Raw genomic sequence first — 22513 nt, forward strand, 5'->3', positions numbered from 1 at the left:
TGGTGGGAAGGGAACAGCGTTTCATGCATTGAGTCATGCCGGCCACATGACGACGGAGACGTCTTCAGACAGCGCTGGCTCTTCGGCTTTGAAACGGAGATGAGCACCGCCCCCTAGAGTCGGGAACGACTAGCACCTATGTGGAATCTTTTCCTATTTTAACAGTAACAGCTATCTTTGTCTCTGAAAACTTCATAAATTGTTGCATGCGTTCCCCCCATCTGGGGGAGGGGGGAATTCTTCACATAAACATTTCTTTAGCTGCAAAATCCCTGCCAGAATACAGCTAGACTTACACACACACCCCACAAGACGAGAGAATGTTTCAGTGAGGTTTTTTTGCCACCTTCGTTAAGCGAATCATAGTTGTTAAGTTGGTCACACGGTGGTTACGGGAATGTTTCCCCATGGATTTTTGGGAGTTGAAGTCCACACGCCTTAAAGTTGCCAAACTGAAAGGACACCGATCCATTCATTTGTGCTCCATTTCTTGAGTTGTATTCAACTCAGCTGGTTTAAGCAAAGAAAAAAAAAAAGTTCAAAATTCTAGCTTTTCACGATATATTGGTTTGGTTCCATACAACGTTTAAATCCGATAACTTCCGCCGTGAGTTTTCTTGGCGCATAAATAGCGTTGACCTTTAGCAACACGTCCGTTTTAAGAGAAGTCTTAAAACGTGTTTAGAAAGGTATACGTGAAAAGATCACATTTTGAACCAATATTGTGACTATCTTTTTTTTTTTTTTAAAGAATAACGCAGTTATGGAGTTTTTTTTTAAAAAAAAAAAAACCATGTTAGGATTGACGCTTCACTAAGCGACGGGAAACGTCTCGGGTTTAATCCTCTCTTTCTCCAGTGTGTTAAAAGAAATAATCTAAAATCACGAGCCCACTGTGACAATATGACTTCAAGGGGTGAGGTGGCGCAGTGGTTTAGGGTGCAGTACTGCAGGCCACTTCAGCTGACTGCTATCTGCAGTTCGGCGGTTCAAATCTCACCGGCTCAGGGTCGACTCAGCCTTCCATCCTTCCGAGGTGGGTGAAATGAGACTGTGGGGGCGATATGCTGACTCTGTAAACCGCTTAGAGAGGGCTGAAAGCCCTATGAAGCGATATATAAGTCTAACTGCTATTGCTATAAGGGGAAACGCAAATACTTGGGGCTATTCAAATTTTGTGTGGTACTTCATAGCCCAGTGTTAGGGTTAGGGTTAGGTTTAGGGTTAGGGTTATTAGGTTGTTATTAGTTCTTTGTTGAAGGCGTGCTGTTGCCGGCGCGCTTCTGCGCTCATTCGTCGGCGCGATTTTGACCTCGCGGTTTTGTTGAGCGTGCATTTGTCAGTGAACCGGCTTCGCGGGGTGTTTCAGATCCTATTGCTTGCAAGCCTCGACGTCAATGAACGTTACTTATAAAATTGCAAGCCAATGCAGTGAATCCGAACCCACAGCCACGGAACGGACTTCCCATCAGATCCTATAGGAATCCCAAACATGTAGACTGGGATCGGAGGAAACACAAGGGCGGATGGATTTTAGACAACTTCCTGGAACACCCTACAGGCCACTCCTGTACTAGCGAGAGAGGGAATAACGCAACAGGAGATGCATCACAGGAGCAATGGAGATGCTTCCTAGAGCGGCAACGTGACATGGGGAAAACGACTACAATAGAGAGGAACGATAGAGCTGCACATAAAGTAGACCTAACACCTGGAACAGCTGGAGAGGATTATGGGCTTGCTGTTGGGTTTGGGGGTTATTTTTTGGGTGGGCGTTGGCTAATTTGTTCGTTTACTTCCTTCGTTCTTTGGGAATGATTTCTGGAGGGGGGAGTACTAAAAAAGAAAGAGGGGGCCAGCTTTAGAGTCAGACAAATAAACAAGATTTTATTCCCCCACGCCCCTTTTAGCTTGGCACCTCCAAAACAGAACCAATTTGCTTTTCAGCCCTTTTGGGCCGGCAATAAGATTTTTGGGGAACCGGGGGCCGTGCCAATTTCACAAGCCCTTTTATTATCTTTGGAGTTGCATATTAGCGAGAACTTTCCTCGTTGGCGATTCCAACATGGCTGGCCATTCGCGGCATTTGGCTGCGATGCCTGGTTTATTTATTTTGGATGCCTGCGCCCCCCCCCCTTCCCCCCCAAAAATGTACTTTAATAAACCCTCTTCAAGAGGGTAAAAAGAAATTCTCTGGCTGCCTTGCGAACATTTCTGGGCTCCGTGATTTATGGGTCAGGAGAAGTGCTTTTTGGCAACGGGCAGGCGCAAGAAAAGACGGCTCTTCCCATCAATGAGCCTCTTGGCAGAAGGAAAGGAAGTGAAAAACCAGGGGAATCTCGCAGTTGAAATTCTCAGAGTTGGCTTTTCTGCCAGAAAAGCTGCGTTTTGGAGAAAGGAGGCGAGCCGCAGATTTTCAGCTGGTTTCTGATACGAAGGATAATCAGAGGAGACAGTTGAAAAGAAAAAGAGAAAGAAAGAAAGAAAGAAAGAAAGGGGGGGGGAAACGAAACCCGCAACTTCTTCTCTAAGTCAACGCAAACTTGCAAACTTGGAAAACTTCTGTTTAATTCCTCGATCCCCTGTTTATTTAGACGTGGGTTGTTGGTTTGTCCCTGTCGTTTCTGAAGATGAATTCGCGGCTGGGGAGAGGAGAGGGAGATGATGGTTTGGCCGGGTTTGGCTGAATCCAAACCCCCGTGGCACGTGGCCTCTTAAGAGCGGTAGGAGGAAATCATAGAGGAGTAGCAGAATGGTCATGCTGGATCGTGGCCTTTGCTTTCTTTTTTCCTCCCTTCTTCCTTTCCCTTCCTTTCCTTTCTCCTTCCCTACCCACTTATTTTTTCCTTTCCTTTCCTTCCCTCTTCTTTCTTTCCTTCCCTTCTCTCTTCCTTCTTTCCTTTCTTTCCCTTCCCTCTTCTTTCTTCCCTCTTCCCTTTTCCTTTCCATTCTCCTTCCCTTCCCCTCCTCTTCCTTCTTTCTTTTCTTTCTCTTCCCTCTTCCCTTCTGTCTTCCTTTTTCCTTTCCTTTCTCCTTCCCTTCCTTTCCCTTCCCTCTTCCTTTCCTTTCTTTCCCTTCCCTCTTCCTTTTCCCTTTCTTTTCCTTTCTTCTTTCTTTTCTCTTTCCCTACCCACTTCTTTTTTCCTTCCCTTCCCTCTTCTTTCTTTCCTTCCCTTCCCTTCCTTCTTTCATTTCCTTCCCTCTTCCCTTTTCCTTTCTTTTCTCCTTCCCTTCTCTCTTCTTAATTTCCTTTCTTTCCCTTCCCTCTTCTTTCTTCCCTCTTCCCTTTTCCTTTCCTTTCTCCTTCCCTTCCCCTCCTCTTCCTTCTTTCTTTTCTTTCTCTTCCCTCTTTCCTTCCATTCCCTCTTCCTTTCTCCTTCCCTTTCCCTTCCTTCTTTCCCTTCTTTCCTCTTCCCCTTCCCTTCCCGCTTCCTTTTTCCTTTCCTTTCTCCTTCCCTTCACATTCCTTCCCTCTTTCTTCTTTCCTTTCTTTCCCTTCTCTCTTCCTTTTTCCTTTCCTTTCCTTTCTTCTTTCATTCCCTTCCTTCCTCCCTGCCTCCTTCCCTTCCCCTTTCCTTCCCTTCCCCCTTCCTCTTTTCCTCCCCTTCCTCTTCCATGATTTCATTTGGGTCCCATTAATGCATCTTTAATGTAAAGATGAAAAGGAGCTGTGAGAACGGAGGGTGGGATGATTAGCAGCCGCTTGAGACTAACTCAAGCCAGAGTTTCTCCTCCCAGAGACGGATGATAGCGTGACCTTGAAAAGTGACAACCCTGGGATCTGGTACCCTATTTCCTTCCTATCAGAATTCGGACTCCGAGGGTATCGCTCGCCGTTTGCTCTCCGAAACCCTGATCTGCGTGGCTGAATCTGCCCCATCCCTCTTGAACCCTAAGATAGCTGGTTTGCTTTCGCGTTGGCCCATGCACACCCAGCTCACCCCTAAACCAGCATGTAACTACGGCTTAGCACCCCCTGTGAACCCAGCAGAGATGGGTTGTTACCGGTTCGCATCCGTTCGCACGAACCGGTAATGGAAATTGGGACCAGGTCACCGAACTGGTAGGGATGGCAGGCTGGCCACGCCCTTGAATTGGTTCCCCGCTTTCCCATGCCTTTGCCGGCATCTTTTTTAGTCATTTTGTAATGTTCTGTGCATGCGCCTAGCTCGCCCCTAAACCATCCGTTCGCACAAACCGGTAGTGAAAATTGGGACCGGGTCACCGAATTGGTAGGGACGGCAGGCTGGCCATGCCCTTGAATTCGTTCCCCGCTTTCCCATGCCTTTGCTGGCATCTTTTTTAGTCATTTTGTAATGTTCTGTGCATGTGCCTAGCTCGCCCCTAAACCATCCGTTCGCACAAACCGATAGTGGAAATTGGGACCGGTAGTGGAAATTGGGACCGGGTCACCGAACTGGTAGGGATGGCAGGCTGGCCACGCCCCTGAATTGGTTCCCCGCTTTCCCATGCCTTTGCCGGCATCTTTTTTAGTCATTTTGTAGTGTTCTGTGCATGCGCCTAGCTCGCCCCTAAACCAGCATGGAACTACGGCTTAGCACCCCCTGCGAACCCAGCAGAGCCGGGTTGCTACCGGTCCGCATCCGTTCGCACAAACTAGTAGTGGAAATTGGGGCCAGGTTGCCGAACCAGTACGGACAGCAGGCTGGCCACGCCCTTGAACCGGTTCCCCAGTCGCCCGTGCCGTTGTTGGCATGTTTTTTAGTCATTTTATAACATCCGGCACAGAACAATTTACAGGCAACTGTGCATGCTCAAGCAATGTGTGGTGGGCACGCTTGCGCAAGAACGAAGCATGCAAAGCGAACCGGTAGTAACACCGGCTACAACCGAGCCGTTCTTCCTGTTTATGTAGGTCCTAAAAAGAAAATTATACATTCCATCTGTCCTGGGCTGCTTAACCTGACTTGGGCCAAGTTCATCCCGTGTGATTTATGTCTGTCTGTCTATGTCGTTTCTGTCCCTGTCTGAAAAGGAAACTGGTCCCAGTTCAATGCTCTTTCTCTTGGATCCCTCTGGCTGCTGATGTGCCAGTTAGTCATCCATCACCCATCTATAATATCCTGCTTTGGTTCTTTCTTTTCTCCCCCCCCCCCCCCAAGCTTGCAGTATTACCTCCGTTTATTTGGACATGATTTCTGAATAATTTTATGGCATCGGATGGAAAGCTCTGTGTTTTTGAAGGGGAAAACAAAACCCCTTAGCGACAGCCTCATCATAAAACAGTCCAAGAAAATTGTCATTTAGCAACGAAACGCCAACTGCAACTGGTCCAGAAATTCAGAGAATAAATTTTTCGCAATAACCTCGTTCATGGTTCGCTTTCCCATCAAGTTCCTTAACGGTTTTCTTTACACAATGTGCAAGTGATAACTTGTTGCCTTTCTTGGCTTCTTGGCGTATTATTATTATTGCGTGGTTAATCTTTGGCGAGATTCACAGCCTTTGGGGCTGGTTGGTAGCTCAACAGCTCGAGTCCTAAACAAGGCCCTAGGAACTGTTAAGGTAACGTCGGAGGATATAAGCTGTTCCAAGGAGGGTGGTTTTTTGTAGAATCAGAATGTTCAAGTCCGATAAATTTAGAATTTCCAAATAGCGAGGTATCCCTTTGGGTATTGCTCCAAGGGCTCCAATTACAATCGGGACAACACACAATTTCTTTTTTCACAGTCGCTCAACTTCAATTTGCAAGTCCCGGTACTTTGTGATTTTTTCTTGCTGTTTATCTTCAATCCGTGCATCTCCAGGTATTGCAATGTCAATGAACCATACTTTGTTCTTTTCAACTATTGTTATGTCAGGTGTGTTGTGGGCCAAGTGCCTGTCAATCTGGATTCTGAAGTCCCACAAGATCTTGACTTTCTCATTCTTTAAAACCTTCTCAACCTGATGGTCCCAGTGGTTTTTGCTGCACAATTTCCAGTGAATGATCTTAGCAATCATGGCATTGTAGGTAGCCAGTTTGTGAAATTTTGCTGCACCCACTGATCAAATGGTCGATTATTATTGTTGTTGTTGTTGTTGTTGTTGTTGTTACATCATCATTCTAACAATCACAATCACACAATCAGGAGGTTGTCCGTTCGATCCTAGATAGACGCAAATATTTCTCTCTCTGGGCACAGTGAGAATATATCTGTTGAACAAAACTCCTCATTGGCGACAGGGAAGGCATCAGGGCAGGAAACTCTCCGCTAGCTCCATCCAGTTGCCCAGATTCCACCCCACAAGAGATGATGGGGTTGTTAAAAGATGATGAAAAATGATCCTTCTAACAATAATGTTTATTTTTTCCTCCAAAAATAGATATATTGTTACACTTGTAACCTAATAATACTCTTAACTTTTTTTCGCATCCTTCAATCTGTGTGCAAAAAATCTCCATTTATCTTTTTCAATCTTCTTTTCTCTGTTGTAAAGTTTTGAAACCTCCCTGGCTGCCCGTTAAATAAACTCAACGTTTATTTTATTGCATTTATTTATTTGGCGTGTCGAGCACATATGAGAAAACAAGTATAAGTATGACGGATAGAGTGGATGGAGGGAGGAGTAGAAGGAAAGATAGGAAGGAGAGGAGGAAGGAGAGGAATAGGAGAAAAGGAAAGGCAGAGGAAGAATGGGAGGAAATGTAAGAGTAGGAAAGAGGGGAGGAATGGGAAGAAGAGGGGAAGGGTAAAGGAGAGGAAGGGGAAGGAGAGAAGGGAAAGGAGAGGAGGAAGGAAGGAAGGAGAGAAGAAAGAGAAGAAAGGGGGGTAGGAAGGAGGGAGGGAAGGAGGGAGGAAAGCAAGGAGGGAAGGAAGGAGGGAAGGAAGGAGAGAAGGAGAGAAGAAAGTAGAAGGAAGGAAGGAGGGAAGGAAGGACAGAAGGAGAGGAGAAAGGAGGGAAGGAGGGAATGTAGGAGAGAAGGAAGGGAGGAAGGAAGGAGGAAAGGAAGGGGGAAAGGAAGGAGAGAAGGAGAAAAGAAAGGGGGGAAGGAAGGAAGGAGGGAAGGAAGGAGGGAAGGAGAGAAGGAGGGAAGGGGAAGGAGGGAGGGAAGGAAGGGGAGTAGGAGAGAAGAAACGAGGGAAGGAAAGAGGGAGGGAGGGAAGAAGAAGTAGGACCGTTGTAAGATAAGATGGATCTATGGGATGTTAAAAAAGCAATCTTCAAGTATATTGTCAACAGTAGGGAAAAATTGTTATAAATACATATTATTAATAACAGTTATGAGATCATATAATTGTGAATGTATATATGAATTTGATAAAATTAAAATAATAAAAAAAAATTAAAAAAATAAGTATGAATATATCATATAAATATATGAGTATGGGCAGGTATATGCACATGCATAAAAATGGGTGCAAATAAATAGGGACAGTAGGACAGGGACAGAAGGCACGCTGGTGCACTTCTGCACCCCCCCTTTTTTTTACGGACCTCTTAGGAATGGGGTGAGGTCCACGGTAGACAGTTTGCGGTTGAAGTTTTGGGGGTTTGAGGATGTAACAACGGAGTCAGATAGAGCATTCCAGGCGTCAACCTCTCTGTTGCTGAAGTCGTATTTTCTGCAATCAACTTCGGAGCGGTTTACTTTGAGTTTGTATCAATTGTTTGCCCGTGTATTATTGTGGTCGAAGCTGAAGAAGCTGTTGACGGGTAGGACGTTGTAGCAGACAATTTTGTGTAGTTCCAGGTTGTCCAAGCCCAAAATTTCGAGCATGGTGGCGTAAGGGATTCTGTTGCGAGCAAGAGGAGCAAGGGACTCTACTCGTGAAATACCTCTGGACTCGCTCAATTGTGGAACGCAGTGGTCAGTGGCTAAGATGCTGAGCTTGTCGATCAGAAAAGATCGGCAGTTTGGCGGTTCGAATCCCTAGCACTGCGTAACGGATTGAGCCCCCGTGAGTTGTCCCAGCTTCTGCCAACCTAGCAGTTCGAAAGCACGTAAAAAGTGCGAGTAGAAAAATAGGAACCACCAATTTTGGTGGGAAGGGAGCAGCGTTCCGTGCGCCTTCGGGAGTTGAATCATGCCGGCCATATGACCACGGAGATGTCTTCGGACAGCGCTGGCTCTTTGGCTCAGAAACAGAGATGAGCACCGCCCCCTGGAGTTGGGAACAACGAGCACACACATGCGAGGGGGAACCTTTAGCTTTTTCCTTTAGATCAACTGTATTAATGTCGTTTATACAGTGCGGATTACAGGCAGACAAGCTGTATTCGAGGATTGGTCTAGCAAAGGTTTTGTATGCCCTGGTTAGCAGTGCTATGTTCCTGGAAAAGAAGCTTTGCAAGATTAGGTTAACAACTCTTCATGCCTTTTTGGCATTACTAGGTGTTTACTAGGAGTTTCCTCCTGGGATTAAACAGAAGGGGGAACAGCCAGGGAGGCTGCGCAAGATAGCTGTGAAAATAATAATTGTGCATGCCCACCTTCTCCAAATCTCCTTCCCAGAGTCATTTCACCCAACTCTCTTTCATCGAAATGCTTCTGGGAAAATGCTCATTTCTCCCTCTCTCCCTCTCTCTCTCTCTCCCTCCCTCTCTCCCTCCCCCTCTCTCTCTCCCCCTCTCTCTCTTGAATTGGTCAGCCCACAGCGATGAGGTTTATTTTTAGCAGACCAACAAAGGTTTATCTTTTCCACTTAGCTGGGACTTCTCAAAGTGACAGGTGGCTGACGATTTGATTTGTGTCACTCTCCGGATGCCTCTTGGCTAGATCCTGGGGGAAAGGGGAATAGATTCATTCTGCCTGCTGGACACGCTAAGTCAGACTTTGTGAGAGGGAAGGGGGTTTTGGGGGGTTTTTTGGGTAGCCATCTGACACTCTCCATCTTTTCTGTGTCAAGGTAGCAGGCCCGATTAAGTTGTCAGACAATTTAGAAGGAAAAGAAGGGGGGGGGAACAGCCTGGGAAATACAGAATAACAAGATTTGGAAGGGGCCTTAGAGGTCTTCTAGTCCAACCCCCTGCTCGAGCAGGAGGCCCTGTGTCATTTCTGCCGCAGTCTCTTCTTGAAAGCCTCCAGTGATGGAGCACCCACAACCTCTGGAGGCAAGTTGTTCCACTGGTTAATTGATCTGGGATTATAGAAATGCAGAATAACAGAGTTGGAAGGGACCTTGGAGATCTCCTAGTCCAACCCCCTGCTCAAGCAGGAGACCCTAAACCATTTCACATAGATGGTGAAGAGAAGGGAAGAGAAGAGAAGAGAAGAGGAATAAAATAGAAATAGAATAGGAATAGAATACCAGAGTTGAAAGGGACCTTGGAGATCTCCTAGTCCAACCCCCTGCTCAAGCAGGAGACCCTAAACTATTTCACATAGATGGTGAAGAGAAGGGAAGAGAAGAGAAGAGGAATAAAATAGAAATAGAATAGGAATAGAATACCAGAGTTGGAAGGGACCTTGGAGGTCTTCTAGTCCAACCCCCTGCTCAAGGAGGAAACCCTAAACCATTTCACATAGATGGTGAAGAGAAGGGAAGAAAAGAGAAGAGAAGAGGAACAAAATAGAAATAGAATAGGAATAGAATAGCGGAGTTGGAGGGGACCTTGGAGGTCTTCTAGTCCAACCCCCTGCTCAAGCAGGAGACCCTAAACCATTTCACATACGTGGCGAAGAGAAGAGAATAGGAATAGAATAGCGGAGTTGGAGGGGACCTTGGAGGTCTTCTAGTCCATTTTGTGTGAAGTGCAGCTGCTTTGACGTCTGTGGTGTGTGAGTCAGTTGTGCAGCTTTTGTGTTAGTTTTGTGTAAAGTGTGACGGTTGTTGTTTTTTTGAGCTCTCTGTGACTCTGTGAGGTTTCCTGCTTGTTGCAGGGGTCATTTTGTGTGAAGTCCAGCTGCTTTGACATTGTGTGCGAGTCAGTTGTGCAGCCACGGCCCCACCGATCATACGACCACCGAGCCACCCCCGCCGAGCCACATCCACAGAACCGGTAGGGGAAATGTTTGCATTTCACCACGGTTGCCGACCCCTGCGAGCACCTTAAGCGGCAAAGTTATCCCAGAAGGCAATCTCTTTGGCCTTCTATCCAGCCGAGCAGGGGCCGCCATTCCTAACCGCCGAAGAAATATACGCCGTTCCTCGTTTAGGTATTGGGATTACAGAACGCCCTCACTAACCGACTCTCAATATCCCCAGCGGCGCTGGAAGAAATCCGTCTCCCTTTTTTATCCTTTCGTCGATATCGAGGTCACTGGAAATGAATGGAAGGGTCTCTGCCCATCCCCCCACCCTTTAATTTATTCCCTACTTTGCTTTATTGAAGCGAGATCCGGTGCTCCAGATATCGACGATCAAGATTCTTGGCGCCGTTGGTTTCAGCTTCACCCGGGAAAGACACGGATTTTATAAAAAAAGAAAAAAGGGGACGGATGTCGTGACCTTTCTTGCTTCCTCCTGTCCCTTTCCCCACCGATAGCCTTGTTGCGGAGGAGTCATAGAATCAGAGAAGGCTGGAAGGGACTTCAGAGGTCATCTAGTTCAACCCCCACCCCCCACCCCGCCCAAGCCCTCTCTGACAAGCGAAAGAGATGCAGCCGCTTTAAAGGGCCGGTGCATTAAAGCATTTGAAAGCAGACACGTTTTTTTTTCTCCTCCTTTGTAAAAGATCCCAAAGAATCCATTTGAAAGTCTGCGCAGCCCCCTGGATCCTTTAGATCACGTTTCTCAATTTCAGTAGCTTTTAAGATGCATGGACTTCAACTGTTTCTCTGTCCTTTCTTTCTTTCTTTCTTTTTTCTTTCTTTCCTTTCTTCTTTCCTCCCTCCCTCCCCTCCTCCTCCCCTTCCTTCCTTCCACCCATCTTTCTTTCTTTCCTCCCTCCCTCCCACACACCCTCCCCTCCTCCTCCTTCTTTCTTTCTTTCTTTCTTTCTTTCTTCTTTCTTTCCTTCCTCCCTTCCTCCCTTCTTCCCTCCACTTCTTCTCCTCTTTCTTCCTTCCTTCTTTCCTTCTTCTCTTCCTCCCTTCCGCCCTCCACTCCTTCTCCCCTTCCTTCCTTCCTTCCTTCCTTCCTTCCTTCCTTCCTTCCTTCCTTCCATCCATCTTTCTTTCCTCTCTCTCACCCACCCTCCCCTCCTTTCTCTCTCTCTCTCTCTGTCTTTCTTTCTTTTTTCTTTCTTTCTTCTTTCTTTCCTTCCTCCCTTCCTCCCTTCTTCCCTCCACTTCTTCTCCTCTTCCTTCCTTCTTTCCTTCTTCTCTTCCTCCCTTCCGCTCTCCACTCCTTCTCCCCTTCCTTCCTTCCTTCCATCTTTCTTTCTTTTCTCTCTCCCACCCACCCTCCCCTCCTTTCTCTCTCTCTCTCTCTCTCTCTCTCTCTCTCTCTCTCTCTCTCTTTCTTTCTTTCTTTCTTTCTTTCTTTCTTCTCATGGCCTATAGCATCCTAATCAAATGATTGTCCAATCTCTTCCTGAAAACCTCCAACAATGGAGCATCCACAACTTCTGCAGTCAAGCCCTTCCACTGATGAATTGTTCTCACAGTCTGAAAATGTCTCACTCATGGTGGCTTAATGCTATGTATGAACTCGGAAATGGTAATCAATTCAACGAAGCCACCATCGAAAAACCTGGGCTCGGCCTGACATGAATTCCACTATTCTGAGAAGATTTCCAGCAGAAAATCAGGCTCTGGGGGTTGTGTGTTATCACCAAATCTCACAACTACCTTTCTTATTTCCTTTTCCTCCCTCCCTCCCAAACACAATCTGAGAGACCAGGAGAAAGAAAGAAAGAAAGAAAGAAAGAAAGAAAGAAAGAAAGAAAGAAAGAAGAGAGAGAGAGAAAGAAAGAGGGAGAAAGAGAAAGAAAGAAAGGGAGGGGGAGAAAGAGAAAGAAAGAGAATGGGGAGAAAGAAAGAGAAAGAAAAAGGAAGAAAGAAAGGGTGAGAAAGAGAATGAAAGAGAGAGAGAGAAAGAAAGAGAAGGAAAGAGAAAGAGAGGGGGGGAGAAAGAGAAAGAAAAAGAAAAAGAAAGAAAGAGGGGGAGAAAGAGGGAGAAAGAAAAAGGGAGAAAGGGGGGAGAAAGAGAAAGAAAGAGAGAGAAAGAAAGAAAGAAAGAAAGAAAGGAGAAAGAGAAAGAAAGAAAGGAAGAAAGAAAGAAAGAAAGAGAAGGAAAGAGAAAGAAAGAGAGGGGGACAAAGAAAGAGAAAGAAAAAGGGAGAAAGGAGGGAGAAAGAAAGAAAGAGAGAAAGAAAGAAAGGAGAAAGAGAAGGAAAGAGAAAGAAAGCGAGAGGGGAAGAAAGAGAAAGAAAGAGAAAGAAAAAGAAAGGGGAGAAAGAGAAAGAAAGAAAGAAAGAAAGAAAGAGAGAGAGAGAGAGAGAGAAAAGAAAACAAACTCTCATCCAGATGTTATCCTAAACAGCCCCAAACAGCTGTTTGGCATCCTTTCCCCACCCCTCTTTTAAAATTGCCTTCCCCTTCGTATTTTCCCCTGCTGATTTTGCATACACACACACACACACACACACACACACACACACACACACACACACACACACACCAGACAGCCTAACGATTTATTTGAGCGCAGGGGGATGAATGGGTAATATTACTATTTACACAAATCATTTGTGATCTGTCTGGAGAATGTAATCAAATTAGGGCTAAATGCAGACGGCGCATGCCAGCTCGTAAACTGTGCTTCAAAAAGATTCACATGGCCTCTCGGCTGACATGCTTTGGTTACCCCAAAGTGGGGAGGAGTTGCAAAAAAAAATTACAATAAAATAACAATCATCATCATCATCATCAACATCATCTCAAAGGGCCCAAAATGCTTTCTGGTTTCCAACACGGGAGGAGGGAAGAGAGAGGGGGGGGGAATAAGATTTATCTGTTTTTTAGCAGCCTGGATCTGGGCCTGCAAAAAAACAACATTGTTCTGGAGAGGCCACGGCTAAAAAGAGAATTTTATACCCGCTGGGAGGCTGGGTTCCCCCAAAAATAGATTTTAGCTATTTTGGGTCCATCCAAATGTTGGTTTCCTTGACGGTTGTGATCATCACAAACGATTTGGGGTGGGGGGATGCTTCATCACTAGAGATTTTGTTGTTTTTGTAAAGAAGACTGGACAGGAACGGGATTAAGGCCTCCTGCTTGAGGAGGGGGCTGGACTAGAAGACCTCCGGGGTCCCCTTCCCACTCTGTGATTCTGTACAGATGATCCTGGACTTATAACAAGTTTGTTTAGCAACCATTCTGAGTTACAACGGTGCTTTCTGGCCATTTTTCACACAGTTGCAGTATGCCCATAGTCACTTGAATCTGAATTCAGAGGCTTGGCCACTGATTCATATTTATGACGGTCTCAAGCCCTTTAGATGATGTTCTTCTTTTGCCTGGACCCTCCTTTGCCTTCAATCTTTCCCTGGAAGGATGCCGTATTTTTCCAGGTGTCGCATCCCACCTCCCCAATATTCTAACTTTCGCCTTAACTAACTTTCGAACTTGAGTTTAACTGTTAACTTGAACTAACTTTCTGAGCCCTGCCAATGTAAAATCTCCTGCTGGCCAAGGTGTGAAATCCCACCGCCCTTCGCCCCATGGGTCAAGGAGCAGGAAAAAGGGGGAGAAGGCCCCTTCAGCCCCCCTCTCCAATCCACAGCCGAGCAAAGAAAGCCCACCCCCCTCCAACTTTCAATGGACTTTGGAAAGCCAATTTTCCTTTTTTCTTTTAGAAAGTTGTTTATTTTTCTCTTTCAAATTAATTCACAAATACACACTCTTATAAATTACTTTTAACATTGATCTGTTCATCCTTAATCTTTATCATTATTTTCTTACAAATATATAAAATACAGTTTGGGTCGTTTTCTTCTCAACCTCCCTTCTCTGCCTTCTTCTTCCGCCCTTTCCTTCCTCCTTTCTTCTTCCCCTCTCTTTCCCACCTCCTCCTCTCTTCTCCTTCTTTCCCTCCCTTGCTACTCTTAATTCCCCTCCTTTCCTTCCTCTGCTTTTATCCTTTCTTCCTTTCCTTCCTCGTCCTTCCTCCTTTCTTCTTCCCCTCTCTTTTCCCCTCCTCTTCTCCTCCTTCTTTCCCTCTCTTGCTACTCTTAATTCCCCTCCTTTCCTTCCTCTGCTTTTATCCTTTCTTCCTTTCCCTCCTCCTTCCTCCTTTCTTCTTCCCCTCTCTTTCCCCTTCCTCCTCTCTTCTCCTCCTTCTTCCCCTCTCTCTTACTCTTAATTCCCCTCCCTTACTTCCTCTGCTTTTACCCTTTCTTCCTTTCCCTCCTCGTCCTTCCTCCTTTCCGTTGCTGTCCTTGCTTATGGGTTCTCGGGGTGGCATTTCAGCAATCCCAACTTTATATTTTCATACAAAATAATGTATGTTCTCTGTTACATTTTACTTCTGATAATAATTCCACTTGTATCGTGTGTGTTTTTTAACTTGCATACTTGCATTTTAATAATTTCCTGTTAAAAGGAAAGCCAATTTTCACAGTCTATTTTTGCGGAGACACTTGGGGGAAAAAAAATCTGGCTCCGGCAATTCTTCCATTCCTGGGCATCCTGTCTGGCCAGGCCAGCCTAGGGCAGAGTCCCCTTCCATGCCCCAAATCACCGTTCCCCACCTGGCAGCCAGGTTTTTTTTCTGCTCCATGCAACTGATGCCATCTGTTCACAGAGGGCCACGCCGAGCAATTTAACCTGCGATCGTGCAGCACACGCCGCCTTCCTTCGACAAACTTTCCTTTCTTCCTTCGGCATTCACCCTTTCCCTCCTGTGTTTGCTTTCCCTGGCTTCCCCCACCCCCTTTGGAACACCCCCCCCCCACAATTTTTCGGTCCCTCTATTAAAAGCGACTATTAAAAGCAACTGTCAAACATGGCAAAAGACTTCGGAATCACGAGGGACACTTTGTTGTCACAGCTGAGCTTGGGAAGAGGAGGAGGTGGGGGGGGGGAATTAAAATAAATTAAAAGCTGCCAACATTTTTGATCTTAGGAAATTGGGCGGCCTGAGAGGACCAGGGTCAGACAAACAACACGAATTCTCTTGCAATTGGCACATTTCTCGGGCGAAAAAGCGTGCAGCTTCCGTTCTGGGCATTCCAGGCTGGAAAAAAAATAAAATCAAAGCAGAATTACCTCTAAGTTGCAGAGAAGCATGCAAACAGGCATTAGAGAGACTCCCCAGTAAAAATAGCCGTGGAAATGTGTCAGAAAAGGAATCGGATATTCGGAATCGGGGGCTGCAATAAAAAATAATAATACAGAAAATAAATTTGGATCCCAATCAAGATAACCAAGAGACCTTATTCTCAAGCAACATTTACTGCAGAGGAAGTCTTCGGCTTACAACCAGAATGGAGCCCCAACATTTCCGTTCTTAAGCCAGACTGTGGTTCAAGTTTGAGTTTTGCTCCCTCTTTACGGCCACCTTTCCTCCCGCCATTGTTAAGCAAATTGCTGCGTTCGTTAAGTTAGGCACGCGGGTTGTTAAGCGAATCCAGCTTCCCCATCGACTTCGCCTGTCAGGAGGTCGCAAACAGGGGCATCGCATGACCCCGGGATACTGCGACCGTCATAAATATGAGTCGGTTGCCGAGGGGCTGAATTTTGATCACCCGACCATGGGGATGCTGCAACAATGTGAAAAAGAGACCAAAGTCATTTTTTTTCAGTGGTGTTTCAACTTCAAACAGTCACTAAACAGACTGTGGTAAGTTCCAACCGTGTTATTCTGTACCTGTACAGAATAACAAAGCATTGGAAGGGACCCTGAAGGTCTTCTAGTCCAACCCCCTGCTTCAGCAGGAGAGCTTATCCCAATCCGCACCATTGGCCGCGAGGATGCTACCAAGATCATAACCGTGGAAAACAGTCCCAAGTCCCTTTTTTCATTGCTGTCGTAACTTTGAAATGGTCCCTAAATAAACGGTTGTAACTCACCTGTATTGCTACCCAAAATTGGGCAGGCTTCTCATCTGCGAGCCTGTGGAGACAACAGAGGCAGGAAAAAAATATTGCGCCTTTTTTCTCCTGGATCTTGGGGTGCTGGGGAGACATGTTGGGGCACCATCGGGATATTCCAACCGGGGTATTTTGAGATCCGAAATCCTCCCCTTTGTCACCTGGTTCCATTCGAACAAAGTGTTGTGGCCCGCCAGCAGCCAGTGGAGCTGGTGGCAGACTCAGAGAGTGGGAAGGTTGGGGAGGAACATGGGCCAGTCCTGGAGTCTGGGGAAGGCTCAGAGGAGGGCTCTGCATTGGAAGCAGAGAGGGGGCTCGGGCCATCTGAGGGATAAGTGCTGCCTTCGTAGTCGGAGATCAGTGGGGCAGAAGAACATTTGGAGCCTGTTCCCAGGGTGTGCATGCGCAGAGCTGCCAGGAGAAGGGAACAGCTAAGGAACAAGGGTTGAACTCGTGAGTAAAGGCACAGGTGGACGGTGAATGGCCCCTCCCAAAGGGAATAAAGAGGAGCGAAAGGGGAGGGGAGTTTGCCAGAGACAATGAGTTCAATTCGTTAGGGTGAAGATCTGTTCCTTACTTCGTGCCAAGGAATTGCTGCTACAGCTTGGAGTTTTGAAGATATCGGCCTGGCAGCTCTCCAAGCCTGATCAAGGTCTTGTGGTTGTAAATTCACACTCGAAAGACTGTTTGCTGGGACTTTGGTAGATGTGAATGAGAGGAATTCACATGAGCTTCGTAAAAAAGGGTGTGGTCAAGACCAGGAGTCTGCTTCGTGATTTGGGGAAGCCTAAGTCTGAACACACGGCTTACCAAAACCTCTCCCCGTCCCAAGCTGTCAACTGATGGTGTCTTTTTTTTCCCCCTTCCAGGAAATGCTCACGGATTCCGAGACGGGCCTGCAGGACGGCTGCGTTAAAAAGGTAAGATCGAAAAACTCGGATTTGCTTTGCAAAGCTGTGCGATTTTAGTCTTCAGTTCCGGTGGAAATTCAAATTTATTTTATTTAAAATCGCTTTCATTGCAAGCCCGCTGGTGGGCTGCCTCCTTTCCGGCTTAGCGATAGCTGAATTTCGCCTGAACTTACTGTTATTTATTTCTTAAGTTTATTATACCATCATCTCCAGGAGTGGTATTCACGTATTTTCCCTACCGCTTCACAAATGTGAGCGTGCACATCCGCGCATGCGATTCGGCTTGAAAACATGCCCAAATAGGACGGCACAGATCTGGAGCCGGTGGACGGGCCACCCACCGCAATCTCCAGGACCGGTTCGGACAAACCGGCCCGAACCGGCTGAATACCACCTCTGGCCATCTCACCGTTTGCAGCAACTTTATGGAGTCCTGCTTGGGGTGACATTTGCGTGCGTGGTTTTCGTGTGATACTGAACGTTCACAGACTTCACAGGGGAAGCTCAATTGTTTTCCAACTTGATTCAGACGTGCAAAAACACCCAGCTTTTCTTCCGTGGCCTTCTCACGCATCCCCACCCACCTGCGGCCTTTTGGGGGCTTCCGTTGTGTTGAACGAACCCGCAGCCGTCCTTGAGCTACGGTAGGCCTGTTGGGAAAATGAGGATTATCTGGCGGGAGCAGCGTGTGACCTCGTCCTCAGTGAACGATGATGATAGAATCGGATCCTCCTTTCGCGTCCCTGAGTTGAGATGAGGGTTTCGTCTGGTGTTTTCCCTCTCCCCCCCCCCACCTTGACAATGTTAAGAGGTGTGGACTTCAACTCCCAGAATTCTCCAGCCAGGATGCAGCTGAAGTTCACATCTCTTTTGTTTAAGTTTGTTTATTAAATTTCTGTGCTGCCGGTCTGACCACTCAAGTTGAGAAACAATGATTTAGGATCAGGTTATCCATCCATCCCTATGTATCTACCTATCCATCCATCCATTCATCTATCCCTATCTATCTATCTCTATCTATCATTATCTATTTATCATCATTATCTATTATCTATATCTATCTATCTATCCATCCATCCATATCTATCTACCTATCTACCTATCTCTATCTCTAACTATTCATCCATCTATCTATCTATCTATCTATCTATCTATCTATCTATCTATCTATCTATCTATCTATCTATCTATCTATACTAAATATCTAAATATCTATCTATCTATCTATCTATCTATCTATCTATCTATCTATCTATCTATCTAAATATCTAAATATCTAAATATCTAAATATCTAAATATCTAAATATCTAAATATCTAAATATCTAAATATCTAAATATCTAAATATCTATCTATCCATCCATTTCTATCTATATCTATCTATCCATATCTATCTATCTATCTATCTATCTATCTATCTATTATTAGCTATCCATCCATATCTATCTATCTCTATCTATCTATCTCTCTATCCATCCATCCATCCATCCATCCATCAATCCATCCATCCATTTCTATCTATATTTAGCTATCCATCCATCCATCCATTTCTATCTATCCATCAATATATCTATCTATATCTATCTATCTATCTATCTATCTATCTATCTATCTATCTATCTATCTATCTATCTATCTATCTATCTATCTAAATATCTAAATATCTAAATATCTAAATATCTATCTATCTATCTATCTATCTATCTATCTAAATATCTAAATATCTAAATATCTAAATATCTAAATATCTAAATATCTAAATATCTAAATATCTAAATATCTAAATATCTAAATATCTAAATATCTAAATATCTAAATATCTAAATATCTAAATATCCATCCATTTCTATCTATATCTATCTATCCATATCTATCTATCTATCTATCTATCTATCTATCTATCTATCTATCTATCTATTAGCTATCCATCCATATCTATCTATCTCTATCTATCTATCTCTCTATCCATCCATCCATCCATCCATCCATCCATCAATCCATCCATCCATTTCTATCTATATTTAGCTATCCATCCATCCATCCATTTCTATCTATCCATCAATATATCTATCTATATCTATCTATCTATCTATCTATCTATCTATCTATCTATCTATCTATCTATCTATCTATCTATCTATCTATCTATCTATCTAAATATCTAAATATCTATCTATCTATCTATCTATCTATCTATCTATCTATCTATCTATCTATCTATCTAAATATCTAAATATCTAAATATCTAAATATCTAAATATCTAAATATCTAAATATCTAAATATCTATCTATCCATCCATTTCTATCTATATCTATCTATCCATATCTATCTATCTATCTATCTATCTATCTATCTATCTATTAGCTATCCATCCATATCTATCTATCTCTATCTATCTATCTCTCTATCCATCCATCCATCCATCCATCCATCCATCAATCCATCCATCCATCCATTTCTATCTATATTTAGCTATCCATCCATCCATCCATTTCTATCTATCCATCAATATATCTATCTATATCTATCTATCTATCTATCTATCTATCTATCTATCTATCTATCTATCTATCTATCGATCTATCCATGCATCCATCCATGCATCCATCCATCCATCCATCCATCCATCCATCCATATCTACCTACCTACCTGCCTAGCCATCCATCCATCCATCCATCCATCCATTTCTATCTATCTATCAATATATCCATCCATCCATCCATCCATATCTACCTACCTACCTACCTGCCTAGCCATCCATCCATCCATCAATCCATCCATCCATCCATCCATCCATTTCTATCTATCAATATATCTATCCATCCATCCATCCATCCATATCTACCTACCTACCTACCTACCTGCCTAGCTATCCATCCATCCATTTCTATCTATCTGTCAATATATCTATCTATCTGTCTATCCATCCATCCATTCATCCATCCATATCTTCCTACCTACCTACCATTCTAGCCATCCATCCATCCATTACTGTGGCTCATAATATGGTCGTTTCATCCTTTTTTTTTCGTTGACGTACATTTCTGGGTTCTCGATTGCAATCATAGGGAAGTGGAGAAGGGCCGAATGACCCTGCAGAAGGAAATAACCATCTCCCAACGTGACGGGTTTAATTCCGAAGAGAGGCGCACAGGCCCATGCCATGGACTGATGTAGCACCTTGTTTATGGTGCCACAGCCGCGTCTCGGATGCTCCCTGAGCTCAGCCCTTTTCCCGCAGACGTTTCGTTACCAAACTAGGTAACACCATCAGTGCACAGAGCTACAAACCTTCTCTTCTGTCCAATGTCACTCTTTGTATCCTAGATCAGGATCCAGTTTCTCTTTATTCCATTTTTGCACCAAAATCCCACTTTTCTTACGTACGAGTGGCGAGCGTTTGCCGTTGGCCCAAGACGGCAATTTGGGGTGGGAAACCACAGCGGTTTTTATATTTTCCTTCGGGCTGCCTTGGAACGTACACTTTCCCAAGCTCCGCGCATTGGGGGGGGGGGGAATTAAACGCCTCAGGAGTGACTGTCATTCACAGAATGACGTGCGCAGAATGCATCCCTGCCCCAGCGCACTCTTCTCTTTTCCTTGGCCCATTAAGCCCCCAGAAGTGGAATTTGGGGGGCATGAATTGGAAAAAGGGGACAACCTCTGGGGAGCTTCAGCCAGGCTGAACTTTTTACCCCATTCATCTCCATAACTCATCCTACGTGACTCTGGGCCGGAGTTACGGCACAGAGAGAGACGCTTTCTTATATATTATTTCAGACCGAGAGATATATGGTTCTTCAGACCTTCCCATGGAGAGAAACGCACGCTCTCGGCTCTTATTTTTCTCCAGAAATTTTTTATTTTTTTGTTCCCTTACGTACCATTTTGAGTATACGTTCACATTTGTTATTCTTCTTTATATTTATCATCCTTAGATATTTATTATTTCATTTAATAGGTTATAATATACAGTTTGGGTTGCTTTATTTGCCATTCTTTCCATCTGTTGTAACACCACCTTATTTTCCCTGTCTTTTCTCCCTACCTCTCCCTTCTCTCCTTCCTTCCTTCCTCCTCCTCTCCTTCCCCTTCCTTCTTCCCTTACCTTTCTCCTACTCCTATTCTTCCTCTCCCGACCCTCTCTCCTTCTCTCCCTTCCATCCTCCTCTCCTTCCCTCTTCTCCTTCCTCTTCCTTCTTCCCTTACCTCTCCCCTACTCATCTTCCTCTTCCCCTTCCTACACTCTCTCCTTCTCTTCCTCTCCCTTCCATCCTCCTCTCCTTCCCTCTTTCTTCCTTCCCTCCTCTCCTTCCCCTTCTTTCTTCCCTTCCCTCTTCCCTACTCCTACTCTTCCCCTCCCTACCCTCTCTCCTCTTCCTCTCCCTTCCACCTTCCTCTCCTTTCCTTTCTTCCTTCCTCCCCTCCCCTCCTCTCCTTACCTCTTCCTTCTTCTCTTCCCTCTTCCTACTCTTCCTCTTCCCCTCCCTACCCTTTCTCTTTCTCTCCCTTCCATCCTCCTCTCCTTACCTCTTTCTTCCTTCCCTTCTCTCCTTCCCATTCTTTCTTCCCTTCCCTCTTCCCTACTCCTACTCTTCCTCTTCCCCTCCCTACCCTTTCTCTTTCTCTCCCTTCCATCCTCCTCTCCTTATCTTTTTCTTCCTTCTCTCCTCAACTTCTCTCTTCCTTCCCTCTTCCCTACTCCAACTCTTCCTCTTCCCCTCCCTACCATTTCTCTCTTCTCTTCTTCTCTCCCTTCCACCTTCTTCTCCTTCCCTCTTTCTTCTTTCCCCCATCTTCCTTTCATTCTCTCCTCCTCTCTCCCTTTCTTTTCTATTGTTGTAGGTGTCTCTTTCTGATCTCAGTTTTTATTTTATGAACTATGTCGTGCGCTGGGAAAAACTCCCTCTTTTACGTTCACAACATCCCAAGCAATTTTTTTTTTGCGTTGGGGGGGATCTTAAAACTGTTTTAAAGGCCAGTTTTGGGGGTCCTATTTTGGACACCTATTTCGCGGCTCTGCTTCAAACTCCAGAAGTTGTGAAGGCTCCAACACTGGAAGTTTTTGAGAAGAGGCTGGATAACCATTTGTCTGAAGTGATGGAGGCTTTCCTGCCTAAGCAGGGGGTAGGACTAGAACAGTGGTCACCACTGGCGGTCCGTGAGAAAATTTTGGTGGTCCGCAGAAAAATGATTTGCCTTTTTTTATATTGCACTAAATCAGGGGTCCTCAAACTAAGCCCCCCTGGGATGGATACGTGCAATGAACGCTTGTGTTTCTGCAGAGAGTCTCCCCCTTCGGGGTCTTTTTGTGAGGGTCGGAGGGGGGCAGAAATTCCAACTTGGGGTCTCCTTCGGCCTCCTGGTAGAGGGCTTTGGGCGAAGGCTGGAGGGAAGCACCGCTGGTGGCGAAGAGCTGGAGGACCTCGTTCCAGTGGGGCTGGCCTGGAACTGGCTGACCATCTCAGCCCACCAAGCCTCCAGGCGCCGGTACCTGACCTTGCACTCCCGCAGGTCTTCCTTCTGCTTGGAAATCCTATGCTCCTAGTCCTCAGGACTAGAAGACCCCCAAGGTCCTTTCCAGCTCTATTCTGATGGATTGATGGATTGATTAATTGAAATGGTCTAGAGTCTCCTGCTTGAGCAGGGGGTTGGACTAGAAGACCTCCAAGGTCCC

The 22513-nt window shown here is 45.3% G+C and overlaps 1 protein-coding gene across 1 annotated transcript in view; it reads left to right on the top strand.

The window, feature by feature from the left end:
* The window catches only part of PRDM16 (PR/SET domain 16), a 190670-nt gene that overhangs the window by 40799 nt on the left and 127358 nt on the right, over nucleotides 1-22513 (top strand). Inside the window, 1 exon segment of the mRNA XM_087702688.1 lies at nucleotides 16792-16842. Within this exon segment, the coding sequence (XP_087558814.1) occupies nucleotides 16792-16842 (51 nt within the window).

The sequence above is a fragment of the Thamnophis sirtalis genome, unplaced genomic scaffold (assembly GCF_051295495.1).
Source record: "Thamnophis sirtalis isolate CommonGarterSnake01/CBP01778 unplaced genomic scaffold, rThaSir2_p1.2 scaffold_15, whole genome shotgun sequence".
In the NCBI taxonomy this organism is placed as follows: Eukaryota; Metazoa; Chordata; class Lepidosauria; order Squamata; family Natricidae; genus Thamnophis; species Thamnophis sirtalis.